This window comes from Alligator mississippiensis, chromosome 1, assembly GCF_030867095.1.
Source record: "Alligator mississippiensis isolate rAllMis1 chromosome 1, rAllMis1, whole genome shotgun sequence".
NCBI lineage: Eukaryota > Metazoa > Chordata > Crocodylia > Alligatoridae > Alligator > Alligator mississippiensis.
The window spans coordinates 68,576,589-68,601,982 of record NC_081824.1 but is presented as its reverse complement, the minus strand read 5'-3'; the positions used below and the strand labels follow the sequence as shown (position 1 = coordinate 68,601,982).

Genomic DNA, 25,394 nt, shown 5'->3' with positions numbered 1-25,394 from the left:
GAGCGGGCCGAAGCCCGCGGGAAGGCGAGCCGCGGGCACGCAGCAGTCCCGCGCCAGCGGCCCATTGTGTGTGGCGGCCGGGCCCGAGGTGCCGGGCGGTGCGGAGCCGGCGCGCGGCCCTTCCCCCGGGAGAGAGAGCAGCGGGCAGCCAATCAGCGGGCGGCGCTGCCCGAGCGCGGCCGGGGGCGGGTGGGGGCCGCTCGGGCGGGATCCGCGGCTGCGGCGGCTGCGCGCTGGTGCGGCGGAGGCAGCTTTTTTTTTTTTTTTTTTTTTAATTTTTTTTTTTTTAATTTTTTTGGTGGCCCCCCTCGCCTCCTCTCGCAGCGGCGGCGGCGCAGCGCGGGGCACTATGCCGAAGAGAAAGGTGAGGCGCTCCCCGGGGTCCCCCCCTCATCGCGGTGGGGGCATCCCTTCCTGCCTGTCTGCTTGCGTGCTGCGGCCGGGCGCCGGGACCCGGGACCCGCCGCCGCCTGTTGCAAACCCGCGGTCCTCCATGGCACGATGGACTCTGGCTGGGCTGGAGAGGGGGTGTTCGGTGCTCGCTGCCTCCAAATCCCTGCCCTCCCCTCCCCTTCCCTCTCCTCTCTCCCTCCCTCCACCGCAAAAAAATGCAGCAGCTGCAGCTTTGCCGCCGGAGAGGACTTGCTGCTCGCAAACTCCCGGCAGCGGCTCGTCCATCCGCGGCGGCCAGGAGCGGCGGGGGTGGGGGTCCCACTGGGGCTTGTGCGGAGAGAGGGGAGAGGAAAAGCCATGTTTAAAACCAACTACACCCTTCTCCTCCCTCCTGTGACAGACCCGTATGTACCCACTCCCATGTCAATCAGGACAGGAGCCGGCACGGGCGGGCAGGGCGGGGATCCGCTTACACGTCGGAGCAGACACTGAGTTCAAAAACAGGAGCGGGGGGGAGTAAGGGGGGTCCTGCTGCACAGCCACTGTCTACTTGCTGGGCGCCTTCCCCCAAAGCTGCCCCTTCTCCTCCTCCCCTTTGCAAGGGGTTGGCTTGGTTTGGGCGGCCCTGCCGGACTGGGCTGAGCTGGGCTTGTCCTTGCCAGGCTCTGCCTCCTCTTGCTGGGGTGGAGGCTGCAGGAGATGCGTCTCTTGGGGGTGACAGCAGTGCCAGGAGCCAGCGATGGGGGCACAAGGGCTTGGAGCTGGCCGGGCGGCCCGGTGGGTACCAGCTGCCCGGGGTCTTGGAAGGAGCCACTTGCTTTAAATGTTAACTTCTGTAATTGTCTATTCTGGAGCTCCTGACACAGTCCCTGAGACAGCTGTGGCCAGCTAGGGTTGGAGAGGGCGGCAGGACTGGGATGAGCCACAGCTTTGATCCCCATGTGAGACCACCTGAGCACCTGGTCCTTCAGGGACTCCAGGATTTAATTTTTAAACATGGTTTATTTGTGTCTGCATCGCTCAGGACTCACTTCCAGTGCCTGGGCCTCTGGGAACCGCTGCAGGATTTTTTTGAAAGGCGCGTTTGTTACAAGTGACCTCCGGACAGGTTTAGCAGGGCTTGGATCTTCAAAAGGACCTTAGATGCCAACTTCCAATGGGCATCTAAAATCCCAGACTTGAACTCTTCTTTTTTTTCCTCCCTCTTTATTACAGTTACTAATTAAGTGTAATGAGAGCCTTGACACTAATATACTTAAAAAAAAAGGAAAAAAAAGAATAACTGCAGCCTTTTCATATTAACTAGGCCAAATAAGGTAGGGTCACTTATGTTATTGGGGATTTGCGGAATGTGGGCCGTCACCTTCCCATAATGTATACTGTGGTTGGATCTTAAATCTGTTTTAATAAAAATGACTATTAGATGGTGATTTCCAGACAGCTAGGAGTTCTAGTTTAGGCATTCACTGGTGCATCATGAGTACTCTCAATAATTATCAAGTGCACTGTTGAGGGTTTTCAGATTAATTTTTTCTTAAGGCACACTAATCTATTTCTGGTGAAAGTGAGGAACTAATAACTTTATTGCTTAAAATTAATGGGTACAGTATAGTTTTCTTCAATATGGTGTTATCCTGGGCTACAGGATTTCTGCTTTTCTAGGGCTCTGGTTTTCCTGCCTAATGATTGAAAATTAGGCTGTCCTGTGATGTTTGCCTACCACTTTGATCTAGAACCTTGCAAAATCCTTATGTCTATCCCCATACCCAATTTTATATTTTTGCCCCTTTGGCAGCCTTCCATATTCTCCCCTTCAAAAAAAAATAAAATAAAAGATAGAGCTGATTTCTTCAGTGATAGCAAAATTAAACTTGGTACTTTTCCTTCCATGGTAAAGGAATGCAGTACAACTAACAATGGGTCTACTTTTGTTGTTTCTCTTAATAAAACTTGGATCTAAGGAAGCTCAGAAATGTTAATGCTTCTGGAAAGCTGCAAGACTATGGGCCTGACTACACAAGGAAATTGATGACATAGATTCAGCAGAATAATAGCTGAGTAATTATTCTGGAATAAAGTTACTTTTATTTTGGAATAGAATGCCTACATGAGGTAAGTTAGAAGTAGTATATCAAGTATATGGGTCAGTTTCTTTTTGCAGATGTGTGGGTCCGTTAGCGAAGTGAACTTTTCCATTAAAACAAAAATCTTCAATCACAAAGGTCTGATTTAATTGGAAAATTACTTATCCTAAAACTTTACAGATCTCTGAGTATATAAACATGCAAATTTTAGGGTCATGCAAATAAATAGTAAAATTGCAGAAGGGGCATATGCAAAAGTAAAAATGTGTGTGTACTTTATCTAACTTGAAAGACCAGTCATGCTCCATCTTTTTTATTTTATTTCTCTTCTGTGTTTAATTTAAGAAATCATCATTTGACTCCCTTTATTATGAAATGCGTATTGCAAATTTACCACAGCCAACTCTGGTAGGACATTCAGCATTCCCTAAAATTTTGGTCCCCAGTAGTCACTGAATTAGATTGGAAGGGGCAAGTGAAAAAAAACATTTGTTCATTGAGATGGTGTCAAATACTGCTTTGGAACAAAGGGAGGTTGAACTCTGGACTCTTCTAGTGAGACCTTTACATGTGTTACTGCCTGTTGTAATACCACATAATGAAGTGAATACAACCTTTCACAAAGAGAACAGCATGCTAGCATGGGCTAAGCTTGAGCACTTGGGCGATACTGGTAGCAATGAAATCTTTGGACTTAATTTCAGCTAGGGCTGAACAACAAAAGAAAAAAAAACTTTAAAAAATACTGTCCAGGCAGGTTAGAATTAGTAAATTCTTCAGTTGTTTAATGGCTATATCAAAACATCTCTGCATTAGCATAGAAACAGGGAACGTAAATTTGTCCCAGGATAAACTCAAAACAGTAACATGCTGTGATTGCCAAAACATGGCTGTAGCATGATCATTGAAACTTAAAATGGGTATTTGCTGATCTTACTATGTGTACATCCGTGATGAAAGAGGTAAAAAGGTCAAATAACTTGCTCAATGTCAAACAAGGAGTCTGAGATGTAGTTGAGACTGCTTCAGAATGATTCAGTCTTTACTGTCAAAGGACTTCCCCAGGGAGGGCTCCATGCGCCTGGCTCTACACAGGCAGTGCCCCAACATGGATGCTTTGTGCGCTACCAGGCATGTGCTAATAGGCATGCCTGAGGGAGTAAGCTTATTGGTACGCATGGGGTGCTGTGATAAGGCAGCTACACGGCACTGTGGGGCTCCCTGGTACAGTCCTTTAATGATATAGATGTGGTCTGCTTGTTATTTATCTAGTTATAGGACACTGTCTGCATTTGTTTGGAGAACTTTTTTTTCACTGAGGGTTCAACCCAAAGTAATGACTAATTGAAGTGTGATTTCTTTTTAAAATTTATTTCACAACATCTTTGACCACAGTAGTGATATTTTAAAAAGTATGAATAGAAACCTTTTCTATTAGTGACTCAACTAGGTCATTTGCTTGCTTGGTGTGGTCAAAAATGCTAGCTTCTGCAGTAGAACTGATGCCAGATGTGGTGAACATTTAAAAGAGATAACAAGGTATGTTAATACAACATTCCTGTACCGTTCTATAAACTGTTGTTGTTGTTTGTTTGTTTGTTTGTTTTTTTAAATAGTGTGTATATTAATACAAAAAGAGACTCTTTGCTTAAAGACTAGAAGGTATATTAGGACTGAAAAGCTGAATATTGAAGAGTTAGGAATTTTGTCCCCCCTGTACATATGTGTTAATATATAGCCTTTAGTAAGAAGATGATACTGTATCTTTTCCATGAGACCCATGCCTCATTCAGTATGTACAGTGATTATTGAATGGATATCTGTTCAATATTCAGTTTAATTCTTGTAATTTATTTCCCATACGTCATCAAATCTTGCTTTAGACACAGACATTTTAATTTCCGCATTGACTTCTCTATGGCATTAAAACAAGAATAATTTATTCCTTTACAAATGCTTATGAAGTTACCTTCATAGAACCCTGGTGAAGTGAGAAGGTTATGTTATCTATGTTGCTCGTATAGGGAGCTGAGCACACAGGAATTAAGGTCACCATTGTCAAAAGTGTACTTCGCTTTGGGATTCTTAATTTTGGAGGATTAATGCTTAAATTTAGCCTTTCTTCTCGTGCTCTCTTTTTTGCATCTCATCCCTTCAGAGCACCTCTCCCTTTGATTTCTGCTTCAGTTGAGTGCTAGGGAACTTCTGTAAATTTGGTATCTCATATTAGGCACCCAGATAGTAGCAAACACACAGCTAGTGGCTGTGTTGAGTTTGGTTTGTGACTTGCCTAATATCACCCAGAAACTCTGTGAGGAGTTTGAGAGAGAATCAATTTCTTCATGATGGAACACAGTAGTCTTAACCATGGGACTATGTTTTACCCTTTAAAAATCCTCTGCCTTATTTAAAATACAGTTTCTAACTTTTGCAACATTGTAAAACCATAGATCTTTCAGAAACAACTCTTTCTCAGATGATCATCTGGTGCCCTGAGTGAGGCAAGTGGTTTCAGTATGGGATCTTGTTGTTAAACTCTATATCATAATGTATTTTTATACAGGGGCCCAATTAAAGTTGCCTTTGCAAATTTGTTTCTGGCATTTCCTAAATTGTAGGTGCTTGACTTGGCTTTATTGTTCAATGGTGGTTTTTAATGTAACTTTCTACATTTAAAAAAAAAAAAAAAAAAAAGCATTTTGGGGGGAAAATATTCCATCATGCAGAGAGGTATGTTTGATCCCACGTGTATCAGCAGTGGAGTTGGAAATTGCAGACCCATGGCAGAGACCTCTATATCCTGAGCTCACAACAACACTGATATAAGATGACAACCTTCTAGCATGTGGATCAACCCGTGGAATGGTATTGATATGCTTTGTCAGTGGATTTCAGAGAGATTTGCTAGTAGCAGTGCAACCTTGATATTTGGGATTCCTTAGTTTCATGTTCCAGAGGTGTGTGCGCTGTAATGCTGATAGGTTAGGAGCTAGTGGGCAGAAGATCTTTCACCTCCTTTTCTCTTCCCCAGCCTGCCATTGTGCTTTTTTTGATACTTGTATTTGCATTCCAGTCAGTGTTTCCTACCTGGTTGGAAGCATTCCCTAAAATTCAGGAGTATTGAGAGCAGTTCCCTCTTACTTCATTGCCTAGCCCAGGGGCGGGCAATTATTTCAGGCGGAGGGCCACTTACTGAGTTTTGGCAAGCCAACGAGGGCCACATGACAGGCAGCCAGGGACAGATAAATATTAATTTTCTAAATTTTTTAGGGGTCCCACAGGCCAGATAGAATGGCCTGGCGGGCCACATCTGGCCCATGGGCCGCATTTTGCCCACCCCTGGCCTAGCACCTCAAAACCTCCTGGAAGATAGAATGCATGACAACAGAAAAGGTCCTTATCCTCATTATCCATGAAGTAAACTGATGAGCGACACAATCTTTTGAGACTATTGCTACCGTATTCTAACAAACATTTATCAGTGATTTCGGATGCTTATAACTTGGCCATATTTGGATGTTTTTCCAGAGGTAGAAAAAAAGCTTCTTTTGGACCCTAGGCAGTGTGCAGGATGGAGGTTTCAGAGTTTCTTGATGAAATTATTTTAAGACAGTTTTAACATAGAGGAAGAGTATGTTGCTTTCCAAACTTAATTCTTGGAAATGACTGAATTAAAGCAAAAAAAAAAAAAAAAAGTCATTTTGAGATGCACTGCTGTAGGTTGGAAAAGTTCAAGCTGAATGGATAATGTTTGGAAAAGCTGTAAGCAACCGAAAACAGCCTTATAATAGAAAGTCCTGGGCAAACCTCCCTATAGGCATCATCCCTACAAGTATCACTGCCAGTTAAGCCTGCACTGTATAAATGTCTGTCTTATGACTGACTCTTTGATTCCCCAGTGTTAAACATGAGCAAACTTTCTTTGAATCTTTACAGTCTGACAAGTAAAAAACAGACTTAAACTTTTGACATAGATGAAAACAAAAGTGCCAATATTACACTTAAGTATACTTCAGTGTGCATGTGTTATGTGGCATAAAAGATGCTGGAGTAATGCTATTTTCTTCTTCTAGTTACAAAGCATTTGTGTTTAAAACATGAAAAAGATAAAAACAGATGGAATGTACTGGGTCACCACCTTTTGTATCATTGAATCCTCTTGGTAACCTATAAAGGATTAATGATAGCATTATATCTTAAGTATATCTTAAGTATGTTAAGTGTTAGAGTTGGTTCTAAGATCATTATTTTATGGCTTTATAGATAATTTTAAACTATATTTGGCTATGTAAAAACCCAGCAACTGTTTAGCCGTTTTATTAAAACGTATATCAACTTTTTAACTACTTGCACTTTTTAGATTCTGTCACCCACTGACTAATTTTAGTTGTTTTTCGCTCTGAAATACCACCACCCCCTAAATGTTCAAGTGAGTTAGCAACCTAAAGTAATTCAAAAATTGGTTACATATATTAAAGTGTAAAGAAAATCTTGTTGTCATTTACAGTTCATCGGATATCACAAGTCATCATCTTCAAATTTTTATAAATGAGCAGGTGCAGATAATTCATTTATACACAAGGATTTTAGAAAGTACTGACTTTTTCAGTGGATCAAAACTTCTTTGAAAGCAGATCTTCAAGCCAACAGAAAAATGTTATTTCATAATCTGGGATATCTGTTTTGGTAATTAGTATCATAAAACTAGCCTAGTGATTAAATGAAACAAATACACAATGAAAGATGGCTAATCTATGCTCTGTGATTAAGTATGTTCTGATTAATTAAGTTTCTCTCAGAGGACTTCAACATTTCTCTGTTGACATTTCTAGTGAGCAATATTTATGTATAGTAACATTCTGGGAACATTGTTAATATTGTAGTAGCAAAGCAACTTGAAATTACATTAGACTAGAAATTGTTATAAGTATTATAATAGTATTTGTGTAGGGTGAAGGTAAACCTAGTAACAATATCTCTTGGAAATCATTCTCTAGCATTATGTTGTTTCAATTACTTTTTTTTTTTCCTTAAGAACCATTTTTTTTTTTCCTTTAATGACTGTAAATAAAGTACAGTAGAGCCTAACAATCATAGAGGCAGCCAAATAAATCTATGGTCACTTCAGTATTGGACCCTTATATCTTTTCACACCAGTGCCTCTTCTTTCCATCCCTCCCAGCAGCCAGCTGCAAATGACAGCACAAGAAGCAAGTGTTGAGAAGATCATTGTGTAAACTAAGCTCTTAATGGGTGCATGGCACCCTTGATCACAAATGGAGATAAATATTTATGTTTAGGGATATCAACGGGTAATTAGTGACCTACATTGTTAAAACGAATTTTGGGGACAGGAAAGGAGAATTGTAGACGGGACAGAAAAGAGACTATGCCCCTTGCATGCTAACCAAGAGTGAAATGGAGTCACAATTGTGCCAGGGGTTACATGACTGCCTTCAGAAAATTAAGACCCATACCACACCTGGGCATCCACAGCCTGATAAGTTAGCAGAGTGTATGAACTGTACGCTTGGCAGCCAGTTGGTCCATGCTGATCAATAGAATCAATAGGCCTCTTCTCTATGTCATGGTGGCCTAGAGTAGGACTATCCAACTTCTAGGCAGCTGGGGGCTACCCAGTTCTTGCAGTGTACTTGGAAGCCGCTTGCTGTACAGTGTCCCCTATCCCCTGGGCTCTCCCCTGCTTCATGGGCAGTCTGGTGGTGTCTGGGGTGTGAAGGGAGGCATGAAGACCCTGAGCAGTTATCTGAATAGCCCTGGCCTACAGGATTACTTTGATTCATCCATGAGATACACACTTCATGAGATGATATTTGGCCATGAGATGACCTTGCATGGGATAGATGCGATAGATATGCTAATTACACAGAGCACCTAATACAAATGGCAGAAAATCTCAGCACCATCAGCCAAGCATCAAAGCATCACCCAGTAGGGCCACCAAGAGGCAGCAGGTGTAGCATGATTTAAGGGTATATACTAAGAGTATTTGGGTGATAATTGCAAGACAAGTTTTAAGAACCTGCATAGGGTAGTCAGCCAGCTATCTGAGTTAATCTATGAATTTACTTGCTGCCAGAAAAGTAGGACAATTAAACAAGCTGCCCAGGGAAGTAAATTACACTGGTGCAAATGTGTCACATGTTTGGGCCTAGAGGGAACACAGTTGGGTGATGAGACAAAAATCCTGAGGTTTGCCTTATCTGCCATATAGAATGAGTGTGAATTCAGAGAGTATGGTAGTAAATACAGGAGAGAGAGAGTCTTGCCGCCTTGGTTACGAAGAGGGCGAGTGAGCAAGGACTCAGGTGCTTACATGGTGATAGTGGCATGTCTTGGGTGAGCCTTTTGCAAGCACACCCCACCCACTGGTCCTGCATGAGCACTATAAATGCACCAGTGAAACCACACCAAGGTGTCCCTTTGTGACTGCTCTGGATACCTTGGTTTCAACTCTGCTTCATAGTGGCCATTGGGGATGATCCCTTCAGGACTAAATTTCTGGGTTTTGAACGTGCCTGTGTGGGCAGGTGTATGAGACTTGCTTGGGCCCATCCTGACCAAGGCAGGCTGGTGCCTCGGGATAGACATGCCCAGGGAGCATGGAGCCCCTTTCTGGCATGTAGACTTCTAAGTGAAGCAGTCCTGGATCTGAGGGTATATACCTTTTTCAGAGGAAACTGTAGTGTAAGCAGGATAATACCATTCCCAGCTGCTGAAGAGCCTTCAGCACTTACTTACCTCTGACCCTGGGCATCCAATGTACTAATAGTACCGTACAGATTTGGTCTATGACAAACTAAGCAGATAAGATAATTACAAAAGTGCATTCTTTCTTCCTCGTGGCAGAATATTGCATATTCTTTAATATTACATATTTGCCTTTTGATCACATTTTGTTTTTGTTTTCTTTCTTTCTTTTCACTTCTTTCTTTCTGTCCAAACTATCTTGTATTTACTCCCATAAATTGTTTAATAAAACCCAGAATGTTGTCCATTATGGCTCTCTAAATGTAGAGCCCTTCCATCTGTTTTAAAGCACTGACAGTAGATGTACCTTGATTGTCAGAGATGCTGATCACTTCAATGGGTACAAGGGTGCTCTGAAAATCAAGCCAGTTTTATTTAAATAGGGACTTAAGAGTCTAAACGTAACTAAATTTCTGGCTCTGCAGACAGATACGATGCTTTCAGAACTGGAGCCTGTTTTTTTTAAATGGTGGCCAAAAGAACTCATTGAATAGTCGTCAGTCTTGACTACAGCTTCACTAGGTTATTTTGGTCCTGATTTTAACAGGATAGTGGTAACAAAATTATGGAACAAATATTAATGCAGGAGTTTCAGCTTGGCCAAAATTCTCAAATGTGAGACCCTAAAATCTTTCACCCAAGTGTGTTGCCTATTTTCAGACATGCTTGAGCACCCACAGCTCTCTGTTGGACCTGTATCTCTTGAAAATAAAGCCACTTCTTAAGAAGCATAAATATGGATTAAACATCCAAGAATGAAAATATTGGTTCCTAAAGAAGATGGCAGCATGAACAGCAGCCTCTATATAGACCTTTTACTTTTTCATTCTGTTGAATAAAGAAAATAATGTCCTCTAAAAGACTGTTAAAATGAGATAAGTTTTGAACACTTGCTCTTAATTTCTTATATAAAAAAAAATTAGTTGCTTGTTCTAGTAATAATTGGGTAAATAAATCTTAAATTAGGTGTAATTCAGAATTTGCAAAATGCCATGTTTTGGGTCTATGTGGCTTAAATTTATAGTTGAACATTTAGAGCTTTTCAAGTAGGAGTAACAAACCAAAAATTTACAGTAAAGTTTCTCTTTGAGAAAAACATTTATTGGAGCAGAACAACATGCATTTTATTTTTTTAAATTTATTAAATAGAATTGTGCCCTGATTTATTTATTATTTTATTTTAAAGAAGAAATACAATTAGTGTGCTGGGAGAAGGCACAACTAGCTAGATTCATGTTATGTTAATTTTAAAAATTGACCTTTCTTACCTCTTGACTCAAGAAATGAATTGTAACACTGGCACACATGCTGTATTTAATTTTCATGTACGTGTAATATAGATACAAGCTAACCTTGCATACTAAATTTCTTTGATTTGACACTGTAAGGAAGACATGGAGGCTCTGATCCTGAATCTTTTTTCCCCTTGAACTTTTGAGGATTATTTTTATCATTTCATATAAGCATTTTTAAGTATACTTTTGCCTTTTCAAGCGTTTCATGATGTTGACAATATCCCCCCAAAGGATTAGAAAATTATACATTCTGCTTTTAATGGATAAAAGATGAAGGGATTTATATTCTAAAAAATGAAGTCTTGTATTATCTTTTGTTATATGTAATTTAAACAAAAATATTGAAATATATAGATGTAAGGAATGAATACTTTAAAATTTCAGGTATATTTGTTCTTATAGTGAAGTGTGTTTTATTTAATATAGGTGACTGTAGATTATGTTTGCTTAGGTAACTAGGAAAGGATCATTGCCTGGGAGAAGGAAGCTTAGGAAGGTGGTATTTAATGGAGCTTTAGAAGACTTGTAAATAATTCTTGAATAGGCCCAGGAGGGGCTAAAACTTCCAAGTTCATTTCCTACTGTTTTGTAAACCTTAGATGTATATAATTTGCAAGTAAAATTTAATGGAATGCTTTAGATACCACCAAAATGTGTGTGTGTTGAGGAACATTAAAGTATAAGGTTCTAAATCTGCAGAATATTAGAGGAGTAACTTTATATGCTTCAAATGTTAGTTCAGTGAGACTACTTGCAGGTGAAGTATCCCTTTGAGGATAATAGAAATGTGGTAGGTTTAATACCTGACTCTTAGTAAAATAAAAAAGGAGTGGATACAGTGATAGTTTCACTTGCACAGTTAATTCAGATTTGCTTGGAACTATGAGTTCTGTTGCATTAATTGAAAACTGGTCAGAGAAACAAAAGTTAATGATAAATGGGATATTGCACAGGTGGTTGGTGAAGAAAAAGTGTCTAGAAAGGTGTCACAGGATTTGTTTGGTGTTAAATTATGTGCAATTTAGCATCTTTATTAATTTGAAACAGGAAATAAACTACTTTAAATTTGTGAATTGATACTACATTCAGAGCTGTCGGGAAGATACAGCAATAAAAAGAGATCTTGCAAAGGAGAAATATGAATGGGGAGACAAAGCAATGGGCCGTGTTCAGTCTAGTGTAATTCTCTTGACTTTCAATTTAGGCATATTATCAATTAACTTAATTTTCCCCAAGCTGAAAACTTGGATGTTTCTGAAACAGAGACATTCAAAGGGAAGGGGCAGAAGGGACCTGAAAAGCAGTCGTTCTGATATGTGATGAGGACGTGATAAATCTTGTTGTTGGCCACTGATTTTTACTAAATCTGGTTTGGGGAAGGAGTGGGGGTGGGGAGAGGTTGGGGAGTTTTGTATTTGTTTTGCTTGCTTGCTTCCTTGTTTTTGGAAGGAAAAATGTTTGCGGTTGGAAGAGGTGAGGCATTATATCATGGTGTACAAGACAGAGATTGTATCCTGAAGCTGTGCCACGAAACTCTTGTTGCATGGAATGTGTTAGCACTTGATTAGATAAAGCACTAGAAAGAAATACTATTGATTAATAATTATGTACTGGTATGGCTTAGACGAGATGATTTAATGAACCTCCCATCTCCAATTTATAACATAGAATTTAGATTGAAATTAGTGTGTTAATTCATGTGGGTATGTGAGAATTAATTCGTGACCACACAGTACCTAGGTGTTCAGCTAATATTACGATCCTTCATAAATCAAACATTCAGTTTTACAGTGGCCTACCCTCTTCATTGGCTTTTAATACACTGTTTACATTACTAAAATCAGTCAATTTGTTTATATTTGTTCAGAAGTTGGTTGCTGATGGGATCCTACAATACCTTTTGGACATCTAAATTGATTGAGGTCTTATTGAAAGTACAAAAAAATAAGGCATATCTCAGATTTGCCTTTTCAGTCGTTTCCAGACTTATCAATGACTTACATATCTACTAGAAGACTATCATCCTTGTATTAAGGGACTGCTGAGGACGACAGTGATGGAAAGTAACTTTCTTATTGTTGTAAAGCTACAGCAAGTTTGTATTTTAGCATTGGATTGGTCAAGCTTTGCCTTTTATTTTATTATAAACCATCACTGAAGCCACCGCTACTGAGTGGCAGTTCATTAAAAATATGCAAAACACATTATTTAATTGTATTCATTCTTAAAACCCTGAACAGGTTTAAGACTGAAGTTGATAAGTTTGTACAAGGGATAGTACAGGATAGGGAGGGAGTTCTTGGTTTAATAATCAATGGGCACATCTACACATGTGCTTTTATGCGCAGTAGCCTATTTTATTACTCATTAGAGTGTTACAGCAAAAAACATGCCAATATGCTAACACATGGTAAAATCAGGCTACTGTGCATTAAGCATCACTAAAAAAACACAATTTTTCCAACTATTCAGTTAGTCTCATAAAAGACATCAGATTTACCCAGAGAACTTTGTCTGACTAAAAAAAGCGTATGTTTTCACTACTGCACATTAGGGCAGCCTAATGTGCATTTAGTTAGTACCTTGCATTAGAGGTACTAAATTTAATGCACAGTAGCAAAAGCGCATTGATGAACATGTAGATCAGGGGTGGGCAATTATTTTGGGCACAGGGCTGCTTACTGAGTTTTGGCAAGCCATCAAGGGCTGCATGACAGGCAGCCCAGGGCAGATAAATATTCATTTTCTAAATTTTTTAGGGACCCCGTGGGCCAGATAGAATGGCCTGGTGGGCCGCATCCGGCTCCTGGACTGCATTTTGCCCACCCCTGATGTAAATGGTACCCAGCGTGTCTGTCTGTGGAATTAACTTCAGGGAATGGCAGTGCCCTTATCCCCCCTGCTTTCCACTTCGGAATGTTGTAGGGTGTTCTTGATGTTTTCTGATTGGATGCCTTGCTGTTGTATGTATGTGAGGGTTCAGAGTGGTGATTTTGGGAATTCCTTGGGTAAAAATTTACCTACAGGGGACTGGACTCAATCGGTCAGGAAGCTTCTATTATTTTTTTAACTTGCTGGAGTGCTGGTGCTGCAATAGCACCAGTGCCGTATATAAGGACTCCACAGAGCAAGAATCAGTAGTCTCTGTTCTTCTTCCAAAATGTGTGAAATGCAGCACCTAAACTGAAATTATTTATCTCTATGTCTATTTTGGCAAGGTTATTCAGCAAAAATCCCTTGCTTTTATAATTAAGAGCATGTATGTGTGTGTGTGAAATATATATATTTTTTAAAGTTGTTCCTGATCACTAGTTTGTATACAGGCCTCCAGGTTAATCTGGATGTACTAAATCTATATGATTCTGTAAAATTTAACTGGTGCCACATTAAACACAAACCTGATGATTCAGATGCCCAATCTGTAGTAGTATGTAAGGTGCTACTATCTGTGTGCCCCCATGTGCTTTTATAATAACCTCTTTACCTTGATTTGGGTGTCTGTCCCAAATACATAGTCTGTTTTGTGCATTCAGGTAGTACCTAATGCAGTGGGTCCCAACCATTTTAGACCCAAACACTCCTCAGAAAATACCAGCTCTTAGCTTTCGCTCATTTTTTTACTATGGAAATGTAATAGAGCAGTATTTCTATTGTAGAGAGCTCAGAAAGACCATGACAGTTCAGATTTTGTTTTTCAACACTGGCTTCTTCTTTGAAATCACCGGGCTTATCTTGTAAATCATGTTTGTATAACTAACAGTGCCAGCGTTGTGTGGCATGTCATGTCACTCCTGAAAGGGTCTCAAGGCACCTTGGGGTGTTGCAGCACCCTAGTTAAGAATCGCTGGCCTAATATAGCAGGCCTATAAATGGTACTGTAATACGGGCATGCTGAGGGATTGCTGTATAGGAAGAATACTGTCCTTTCGAATAATTGTGTGCTATCAGTGAGCTTAGTGCTATACAAAATTTGCAAAGGAGTGTCTTTCCTGACTAGTTCACAGCATAAACAAGGCAGAGTAGTTAGAATACACACCAGTTTGACAGATTAGGGTGTCAGGTTAAATACTGCGAGCCATAGCATTACCTCACGTGGAAAAATCTGGGGGAGGAATGAGTTCTTTAGCATTAAACTCAGCTACTTTGAAACTGGAGTTCCTTAGGTGTCATCATGGAGCTTTGAACTTGTGGTGCTTATGGAGATGAGTTATTAAATTACTTTTAAGCTTTGTTTCAAACGAATTTGTATCTGTTTCACCCCATTCTTGCTAAAAATGGACAAGATGGTTTGGTTCCTGAGATCACCATTGTATTTTCTAGTTATTTTTGTTTTTGTTAATGTAAAAATGTAGTCTTGGTTTTCAAGTGAATAAATTGCTGTCAATAAGCTATATTATTTACTAGAGTACAGTATCAAAAAGATGGCATTAAGACTTCTTGGGGGCAGTGCATGTTATAACATTTTAAACTAGAAAAATAAGCAAACTAAATGTACAACTACAATGCTTTATTAAGCAAGGTTGGTAAAATTGATTTATATTAATTTAAAAAAATTTTTTTTTTTAAATTTAAATCAGAATTTTTATTTAAATAGGATTTTTCTTATTTCACTTAAATTTATTTTTGAAGACTTATTTAAGGGCTTATTTTAAATTAAATCTAAATTTAACACAAGATATTAAGGACTAAAATGCTTCTTATAACATTTTAATAAATAAACTGAATCCATGAGCTTCTGTTTAAAAAAAAAATACTGAGTTACAGGCTCTGTTTTTTTTTGGGGGGGGGGTTATGTAAAAAAAAAATTTTTTACTCTGATTCTAATTTGGGAGTTCAAGCTTTATAAATATGGCATAATAGGTCATGTATTGGGCTTTATCCTATGGGAAACCCAGGGTCTGTGCTTTTGGACTTAAGAGACTGGCAGAGTCATCATGGATTTTGGGATCTGGCCTCTGACTCCAGCAGGAGACACTGTCATATCTCCTTTGTATCATTGATTGAGCCCATATGGGTGGTCTGATGCATGCATTTTAATGCAGCTGCTTGATACAAATCATGAGCAAAGTTTAATTATTATCTAGGAAATAAGCAAGATATTATTCACTGTTTTCTGTCACTAAAAATGTAAAATTAATAAAAAATCTTAAAAATAAGCTATATAGTTGTTTAAATAAATATATGTAATCATAGTATAATCTTCCTATACTGTAGCAAAAAGGAGCAGCAAAAAATCTAGTGTAAAGGCTCTCTTTAGTTGTAAATCTACATGTTTTAAGGCTACATCAAACAGTAAAAATGCACCTTTCTTTAGAAAATAACTGAAGCACAAATTGAAGAACTGATTAAAATCAGGGCTTTAAATTGGAGCTTTACTTTTATATTTACATCACCTTAATTTAAATCCCTCCATGGTGGTATCGGGATAGGTATTGACAGGGACAATAATAAAATAGATCATTAACAAAGCCAGATGTCCCTTGCCTCATCTTCCATACAGTGCATACTCATTTTGCATTGCTCTGGTTTTAGGAGACAATGTAAATCACTCTTAGTGTGATTTAGAATTGGCTTCAGTCTCCTTATGGTGAATTTCTTGTTTGGCCTCTGAGTTCTCATCCACCCAGACAGCAGCATCCTGTAATTGTGTTTGTGATTACAGCGATCACCATCATTTTCTGAAAGACTTTCACTTATCTGAGAACACCACCACTGTGGGCTGGGGAGAACCCAAGTGGCTGAGGAAATGGCCAGACTCCATTTTGGATGCCTTAATCTGTTGCTTTTCTAGCAGCTCTGCTCTGCTGTGCTCTGTACAGTGCTGCTTAATTTCCTGCTGTTTCTCGTTGTTTAAACGACCAGTCCTAGTTTCCCTTTTACCAGCTGCTGTTGTGGTAAGCTTCCTTTTTCATCAGGAGGGCATATGTTACAGCTTCAAAGTCACATTCATTCGCTATTTATGACTTCACTAGTAGGGGACAGGGTTGTCAGTACTTTTCTGCAAACCTTTTATAGTCCAGTTACAGAACAAGAGAAAAGATCAGGCAACTCTGTTATGAACTAGCATGCCGCTTTGCTTTCTGTGCCCCAAGCAGCACCGCCCTATTCTCCAAATTCCTTTACAAAACTAGTTTGCTTTGGTTAGCTTTTTATTCCAAATCTCTACTTCAGTCTTGTCTGCTCCTGCCCCTGTACCTGATCAGAAAACAAAATGCAAAAAATAAACCAACTACAAAAAAAAAATCCCTCCAAGAAAAATATTGTATATAGGACTGAATGGTCTGCTTTCTAACCAGAAAAAAAACAAAAAAAGTTAATAATGTTTGCCACAATGTGCTGGTCTCGTTTCTTGTAGACATCCTGTTTTTCCCTAATTACTATGCCTGACTTCTCCACAAATTGTCTATTTAGATTATAAGACCCTAAAGAATTTGTAATCCTCAAAAGGTAAAATATAGTGCACACCTCTAGTTCTTCATATATAATAAGGGATCAAATGGCCCCTCTTTAGGTAAAATCAGGCAAGGGAAAAACTTCCTAGGAGGCAGGCATTAGTTTAGGAAGCATTAGTTTTTGCTCTGAGTTTTCCTGTCAAGCTCCAGACAGTTCTTTAACTTGAACTATTTTTAATGGAGGGTGTATAGATAATGTGAACAAATTCCTAGTAGTCTTAGGCAAAAAAAGATTGAGAAAGTCTGTTACATTTTTTTTATAGATTTACGTGTGACATTTTCTTATTTTAGTATGTTTTTGTTGTTGGCTTCTTGCTTTCCTAATTGGTAACAGGGCACATGTGCGAGAGGAAGAATAGTAGATTTCTCAGGGGTTCTTAAAATTCCTATTAGATAAATCTCAAGACTCCTCTTCCTGCCACCATCCTACCAACTGCTGACTAGATGGAGCTCCCATTGGAGTCTGCGGATGCTCTTTGTTAATTGCCTGGAATGGTCACTGATGCAGGGTTTTAGGTATCTACCTGCTGCTAGGGAGCTGATGTCCCAACCCTGGATAATAATAGATCATATGTGTCTTGTTCAGGAAATCTAAAATGGTTTTAGTTAACCTAGTTTGTAATTGAAACTAGCGAATCTGCTGAAAAAAATGTTTTGTTTTTAAAGTGGTATTCAGTTTTTGTAGTATATAGATGGAAAAAACTTAAACTTGATTGTAATCTATGTTACCACACCATTTTTATAGATGCATAACAAAATAACTGATTGACTATCCTTTTCTTTCTAGTCTCCAGAGGGTGCTGAGGGCAAGGATGCAGCAAAAGTAACTAAACAAGAGGCAAGTTTTCCAGTTTTTCATATACTGTAGTTTTAATTATTTTCCACAGATTTACAAGACATAACAGTGTATGTCACTCCCTAAGGAGCCACTTATAAAAATTCCTCACTATGAGAATAATGTTACTTTAATCATGGCAAATTTGGTAAGATCTAATCCTTATGGGTTGACTAATCATAGGTCTCATTTTTACATGGGGTATATTTCAGTTGCAGTTAGTCTGGGTTTGAAGGAGAAAGGGAAGGAAGGATTCCCACATCAAGGAGTTTTGGTTTTTTATTTTATGTTGTTTTTAACCCGAAAAGAAAGTTTTAATACTTTGAATTTAAAAGCTAAGTGAATATTCAAGTGAATTTACTCTTTCTTTGAAAGCTTTGAACATTTTTCCCAAATACATATTTGAACTGAAAACTTGAGTTGGAACATAAACTGTAAGACTTTGAAAAATGTACAATTTACTGAGCCAAGTCAAGTAGCTGACCTGAGCCTCTGTCTTTTAGAAAAGGAAGAGGCAAGAGGTTTTAAACAATTTTTAAGTTGCATCCTAAGCTCTGAAGGGAACAGGTGAGCCTTGGAAAGTATAAAGATATGAAAAGAGTATCTTGATTTCTGGGTACTCAGTAGCAGTATCTTCCTATGAAATTTCGTAGAAGATCAGGAAGAGAGACGGTTGTCTGTACACAAATTAGTGCAACTGAGAGATATATGTACTTTCTGTTGTATAAAATATGAAAAGGCAATTAAAGGAAACACCTTAAGCAAATCTTAAATTTAATGTAACTAACATATTTTTGTGTGTTAAATTATCTTCTATCACAATTCAAATAGTATTTCCTCAAAACAGAATAGTATTGAAAGAGAAGTGCTCAGATTTTTTTTTCCTAGAAAGATTTGAGAGAAACCATTGTCTATTGATGTCCAGTATAAAGAATGAACATTTCTAGTTCCTTACCAGGAGCTTGCAAAAACCTGTTAGAATTCTAAGGGGCATGTTCTCCCTGAAATGTGACAATACTTGAAATAGACTTGAAGTCAAGAATAGATACAATGGCTATGGATGCTATAGAAAAAAACTACAGTAGAAAAGCTGTTTTTTGGCTTTGTTCATGATGACAGTTTAGCTATCTGTATGTAGCCTCTACAGCTTAGTTCTCATAATTGACAGTCAGATATGACAACTTTTAAGTGAAGCAGGATGAACGATTTAAACAACCAAACCCCTTAAATTCTGGGAATATTTAAAAAAAATGTGGTAAACTCTCTGTACTCTTGCTGTCATTGCAAACCCCTAAGTGTAGCAGATCATTGGGTGAAGCCTAGCTATAAATATGGTTTTAATGCAAACTGTCTTATGCCTACCTTGTAATGATCAAACACTTCCTAGAGAACCATGGGGTGTAAATAATGTATTTCAGATGATGACACTTGAGCTATAGGCATATAACAAGATGCCTTGAACTAACAAATATATGTCTTTGATTAAAGACTAATTGAAATGATGCCCTTTGAACCTGTTATAGAATGGTATTGTGCAACCTGATGATGCTCAGCAAATTATCCCAAATGACTAAGAGATGAGAGATGTAGATTTTACAATGGTGCATACATAAATGAAAATCAGATGTATTTTAACAGGTCCTCCTTCTGACAAAACCCAAATTCAAGATTCTATTTACTGGGTAGATGTTTACTATTAAGGAACTTTTAAGTCACTACTAAGAGCACAGTTGACTATGTCTTCAGATATTTAATGGTGGCATCTTCTGTTGCAGGATAAATACAGAACCCTTGATTCAGATCTTTTAAGACATCTTCAGAACATCTGCTGCTTTCTTTTAAAAAAGGCTTCTTCAGTTTACTTTTAGGCCCTCTCATATATGGGGCTGATTATAATACTGTTATCCTTTTATTGAGTAAAAACGGAATTCAGTTTTGTTGTATAGACCAAATTTAACTGAATTTCATAACAGTGCCATGGAACCAGGTCCTTAACTCACTTATATTTGTAGCACACTCTTCAGAGTGGAGAACAGGCTGACAAACTCATAAAGCTTTTCCAGGCTTCCCTTTCTTCTGCGCTGGACCTTTAAAGAAAGAAAAGTAATATAAAAAAGCAAAAATCTCTCTCAGTTTTCTTTAAGCAGAAAAAAAAGTTAAATTAAATATTACTCTTCTGAGTCTGCAGCTTGTTTTGTGCCAAACAACTTCTGTGTAGGATTTGGCCCCTAATTTGTTTTGTAAATCCTAGGATATGATTTCCTCTATAAAGGAACCCTATCAACTTAACCTGCATTTTTGCGAAATATTTTGCCTCATGGTAAAATAGCATCTGCTAGTTTAGAGAAAACATTATTCAGAATATTTTCAGCTTATTTGTGTTGTGCCCTTGACAGCCCTTTCTAGTGTCAGTTTTAGTGTTCTCCCAGCAGTCAGCCATTCTGTCCTGTTTATAGACCTTTTACATAGCAACAAGGGATAGAGAAACAATTATAGATACAATGTTTTATAGTAACATACTGGAATGTTACTGTAAAATTTACAAATACTGATATGTTTGAAGCAGGTAGCTCACTGGAAATTCAACAAGAGACTAACTTTACCCCGTCCCTTTAAAATGTTAAAGGTCCAGTATATGTGGAACCCTTTTGTCATCCTGGAACTGCATTTTATTTTGCTACCAAATGAGAGACAGATTTTTTAAAATGATCACCAGCCTATAAAAAAACATTTTTCTTTCCTTCTCTTATAGCCCACAAGACGATCAGCAAGATTGTCAGCTGTAAGTATTTTATAAGAGTTGTTGGTGTCTGCTTTCCCAGACGCATGCTTTCGTATCCCAGACTGATGAGATTGTCACTTTATTGCTTCAGATCTTATTCTTAAAAGAGCATTAAGCACGTTTGAAGGAAGCATGTTTGTTTGCAGTTGGTTTTATTAAAATTAACTCCTGAACAGATCTATGTCCCACTTCTCTCACTAATATGTTGTTGCCTGCACCACTGACTCAGCACTCCTGTTAGCTGTATCTCCTGACAGATGCTGGTTGTAGAAATTAACATTCCTCTTTTAGAGGAGGGAACAGTCCAGCATAGCTTGATTTGATGTCTCTGAATAGTTTGGGATGCGGGTCAGGTTTGGTCTTTTTTTAATGTGGATGGAAGGATAGGTGGGAACTAAGTCTCCTTTTATTCCTTTTCTAGTAAGTGTGTGTGTGTGTGTGTGTGTGTGTGTGTGTGTGTGTGTGTGTGTGTGTGTGTGTGTGTGTGTGTGTGAGGGAGCTCTCTCAGAAAAAATAAACTCACTTCATGAGGAGTGGAGAGGAAGAACGTCCCAGAGTTCTAGTACTGTTGCAAAAGGTAGGCCAAGATCTTTCCTTCAAGATAGGGACAGCAAGCAGGGTTTATGATGTCCCACTCCATACTCCCTGCTTGGAATTTAAAATGAACCCCACATTAGATTGATTCCTTGACCTGGTTAGCCTATGATGATGCATGCTATAATAAAGCCTAAGACTGGGTGAGATATATCTACACAGTGAGATTCTCCCTAGTTTTAAAAGTTTCACGCCATTGACTAGGAACTAAGGAAACGTGGGAGTGGAAGTGTGATGGTAAATTATCTAACACATTGTATATGTTGTGTAACTGAACATGTTTTATAGAAACCTGCTCCACCAAAACCTGAACCCAAACCAAGGAAAACCACTAAGGTAAAATTCCTCTAACTTAAATTGATAACTTCTTTGCTTAAAATCTAACTTAAATTGCTATGACTAAGTAACCATGTACTTTTTCTCCTTTGCATTGTAAGATTCATTTTACCATTTTTAAGTATTCATGGTTTATTTCTGAAACAACCACAATTTCTTTTCTTAAAACTAAAAAAAGAAAGACCCTCCTTCTCATCCCATGACATCCGTTCTAGTTAAAATAGAGGGATGTCCCCTTATATGCACACAGAAAGGGCTTTTGCTCCTTAAAGATGGAGCTCACTTGTCTTGGAGGTGGCAGAGTTGATCAGGATAGAGTCACTTTCAAACTAGGGCCTAAAAAGTCCCACAGTAACATGTCACTTTGTGCTAATCTCTTTGCTTGACTAAATGAAGAGGACTCCATCCAGTAATGAGAAGCTCTTATCCATGATTTCTTATGTAAATGCAGCCATCACTAAGACTGTAAGATTTTAAGTAAAGGTGAAATTAAAGATGTATTTAAATTGGGTGGTTTTGTTTTTCTATGCCAAACTAGAATTGAAATGAAAATCCTTCCCCAGTAAGTCACTTATTTTAGATACTACTTAGAGAAATCCTAGAAAGGTATTTAAAAAAAAAAAAAAGCATAGATTAATGTTGGACCAGGGAGAGTGCAAAAAAATCACAACTATTATACCAGAGAGAATAAAACTTGCTTTAACATTCCTTACTGTGCACCTTTGATTCTTAAAGGGTTCTCTTTACTTGAACTGAATATTGTAATTTTTTTTCAAGTGTGGGTTTGTAATTCTGTGGTTTGGAACATTTTTGGGTCTACACTATCAACTGAAATTGCTAACAGAGTACCATTAATTTTATCCTGTCTTTTCCACATGTGATTGTTATAGAATGTGGAAAAGGGAGTAATTTATAGTGAGGAGGGGAGAGGTTTATTTAAAAAGGATGGGGTAGATTTTTATAATGTTCATTGCATGTAATGGCAATGGGTTTGACATTATGGCTTCAGTATGCGTCAGTCACAAGACAGGCATATATTTGAGGCCTATATCAGGAATTTGGGGTTAATAAAAAATTAATAAGCTCCTTTATAACCAAACCATAAAATTAGGAACTGGTTTAGCATATGCCTGTATAGATTTGTGAAACTTTTAAAGGAAAAACAATTAAGTTTATATTTTGGATGAACTAAGAATTATATGTAATGTTATATTGTAAGTAACTTCATATATTTCTAGTGTCCAAAAATAGCAAATGTGCAGAGCTGCAAACTTAAATTCTTTGATTTGTTTTTAGTTGAAAACTATTTTACATGGAATATTTGCACTCCAAGTAAAAAATTAAAAATAGAATACAGTACTTTTCTTGATAAAAGGAAGCTTGACCCTAATATCCCAGTTGAAGCTGACAGCAGTAGTTATCAGTTTGGGTCAAGGAGGTTGGAGCAAAGGAAAGGATGGAAAAATCTTCTAAAAATGTTAAACCAGGACTAATTTAAATATCCAGTGACAAATCCAAAACAAACTTATGCAAACCCATGGATGGTGCATGTCCTTGTTCATTCTTGTTTCCTTTATGGGCAATATATTGGGGGGGAGGTTTCAGATCAGTTCTACCAAAGTAAAATAAGTTAATGCCTGTAAATTGAGAGCAAATTAGAGAGCAGGATCTACTCAGTTAAATTTGTTTGTGATGTCAGCAATTGCAGCTGCAGTTATGGTTAACAGTGCTCTGAGCTGCTTTTAGAGAGGTGGCTGGAATTCTGTTTAGTTCATCAGATATGCTTCGGTCCTATTTTAATATTTAGTTTATAGGGACATTCACAGAAAATTAAGGATTCTTGCTACTGATGCACACTATCTCCATGTTTTTGATCCTTTGTCAGAAGGAACCTGGGACAAAGGCTAACAAAGGTGCTAAAGGGAAGAAGGATGAAAAGCAAGAAGCTGCAAAGGAAGGTACTACACCATCTGAAAATGGTGAAAATAAAGCTGAAGAGGTACTTTCCACACACACCTTCCACTGGTTGAATCAGTGTTTTTTAATTATTCAGTCTTTCAGCCATTGATAGCATGTTCATAATGTTTCTTTTTATTGCCCATAATGTTATTACAGATTCGCATCTCTCGCTCAACTGTTAGTGTTTCAACATCCAGAGGTGCCCCACCCAGCACACTGTCAGTAAAAGGGCAGATTGAAACAGTGAAAGTTAAGGGTACGGTAGAGCTTTCTGCATGTGTGCAGTGAATAGAAACAGATAGTTGTGTGGTGCTTTTCATTATGAACAATGGAAGCTGACAGGTAAGGCTTCTATGGCTTTTGAAAAGCTGGGACCAATAACTGAAGAAAAGTGTGTGTATGTACCTGTTTTGTATGTGTGAACGTAACACTGAAATAGATTTGACATTGAGCTGTTGAAAATAATGCATCAAAGGAGAAAGTGCTAGTGTGGGTTTTTTATATGCATAATGATAATTTACTATAGTAATTATGTTCTTTTTTTTTTCCTTTCACAGGCACAGAAAACTGAAACTCTAGGTGACAAGAGCGAATGAATTATCATGAAAATTTTGGGTTGATTTTATGTACCTCTTGGACAACTTTTAAAAGATATTTTTATCAAGTATTTTGTAAATGCTAATTTTTTTAGGACTATGATAGTTGACATATTAAACTATATATGAACATTTGCCTTCTCATAACCATGCTTTTAGAAATTTCCATTGTTGGCAAGTAATATAAATATCAATTTAGCATTGGAAGTTGTGTGTAAAATTGAATCAGCATTCCATACACTTGCTTTGAGAAATTAAGTCTTGTGCATATGGTGGTGTTTTTACTGTGCGTATTTGAATTTTTCATGCTGTTTTTCTAGAGCAATAATCAGTGGTGCTTTTGTACTTAGGGTTTATGTGATTTTAATGAAACATGGATAGATGTGGCCACCTGCTGACTATTTTGGGTTCTTTTAATGGATTAAAATAAAAGGTCTCCTTGCCTGCAAAACTATGGCCTCCTAATGTTTTCTCTAAATCTAGAATGCCTTACTCATATTTTAACTGTTGTGAGGAAGATCGAGTGGTTTAGCAGCTATTGTGATCTGCATGCATTATATTTGTTTTTTTTGCTGGCCTTTGATGAACAATGTATTTAAATGTCCACATATAAGCAGGGGGTCAAGATTTTTTGTGGTCCATTTATTAATGGGCTTACGAATAGACCGTTTCATGTTCAGATTTATTACCATGAGCAAATAGATTTTGTGTTACTGTACCAGTTTGATGTAGAGATACCAAAACAGAATGAATTGCTCGATTGCTATAGAAGTACAGTAACTGTGAGGCATTCTGGAGCATTTTGGCTTCTCCCCTGCCTGCCCCTTTCATCTAATAGAGCAGATTTTAATGTTAACATCTTATTACATGTGACCCGTTTCTATCTGCAGTCTCAAATTTAATATACTATAAAAATTGCTGTTCTGCCTCAGCAGAGGACAGTTGTTAATATATTGAAATTGCTGTTAAACAGCACTATATTTGGTACCTGTTAGAGATGGAACAATGAAAGTATTTTTGAAGTGATTGTGATGCTGGTAAATTAGCTAATGATTTTTAGTACTATACATTACACCTTTTCAGCTCATTATAAACACCTTGGATAATTTTCTCCTTCAAACCCTCTTCTCCTGGGACTCTGGTATTTCTATTGTTGTTTGTGGAGGTGGGGTGGGGGGGAGAAAGAAATGTTCCCTGTTCTTCAGTACAATTGATTTGTATTGCTCAAGTGGTGGCCGTTATGTTTGGGGTTACTTTTGCTTGTTTCAGTCAATAAATAAATGACTGTATTGCCTGA

The 25,394-nt window shown here is 38.2% G+C and overlaps 1 protein-coding gene across 3 annotated transcripts; it reads left to right on the top strand.

Annotated features, from left to right (window-relative positions):
• Nucleotides 1-249: 249 nt before the first annotated feature.
• Nucleotides 250-25,394, top strand: HMGN3 (high mobility group nucleosomal binding domain 3). Of its 3 annotated transcripts, XM_059731384.1 has the most exons (7): nucleotides 250-364; nucleotides 17,783-17,833; nucleotides 20,583-20,612; nucleotides 21,495-21,542; nucleotides 23,428-23,541; nucleotides 23,658-23,757; nucleotides 24,059-25,394. In XM_059731384.1, the coding sequence occupies exons 1-7, from the start codon at nucleotides 350-352 to the stop codon at nucleotides 24,070-24,072; spliced, it is 372 nt and encodes a 123-aa protein (XP_059587367.1). In that variant the 5' UTR covers nucleotides 250-349; the 3' UTR covers nucleotides 24,073-25,394. The 3 variants fall into 3 exon arrangements, with proteins under 3 accessions (XP_059587367.1, XP_019352421.1, XP_019352419.1); XM_019496876.2 differs by lacking the exon at nucleotides 24,059-25,394 and having other exon boundaries at nucleotides 23,658-24,052; XM_019496874.2 differs by lacking the exons at nucleotides 250-364; nucleotides 24,059-25,394 and adding an exon at nucleotides 1,077-1,170 and having other exon boundaries at nucleotides 23,658-24,052.

Bases quoted from the DNA above. Each gene is read 5' to 3' on its own strand.
- HMGN3 (XM_019496874.2), top strand. From the start codon at position 1,093: ATGCGTCTCTTGGGGGTGACAGCAGTGCCAGGAGCCAGCGATGGGGGC. The intron at 1,171-17,782 runs GTGGGTACCAGC...TTTTCTTTCTAG, and splicing joins GGAGCTGGCCGGGCGGCCCG to TCTCCAGAGGGTGCTGAGGG. The intron at 21,543-23,427 runs GTAAAATTCCTC...ATCCTTTGTCAG, and splicing joins AACCAAGGAAAACCACTAAG to AAGGAACCTGGGACAAAGGC.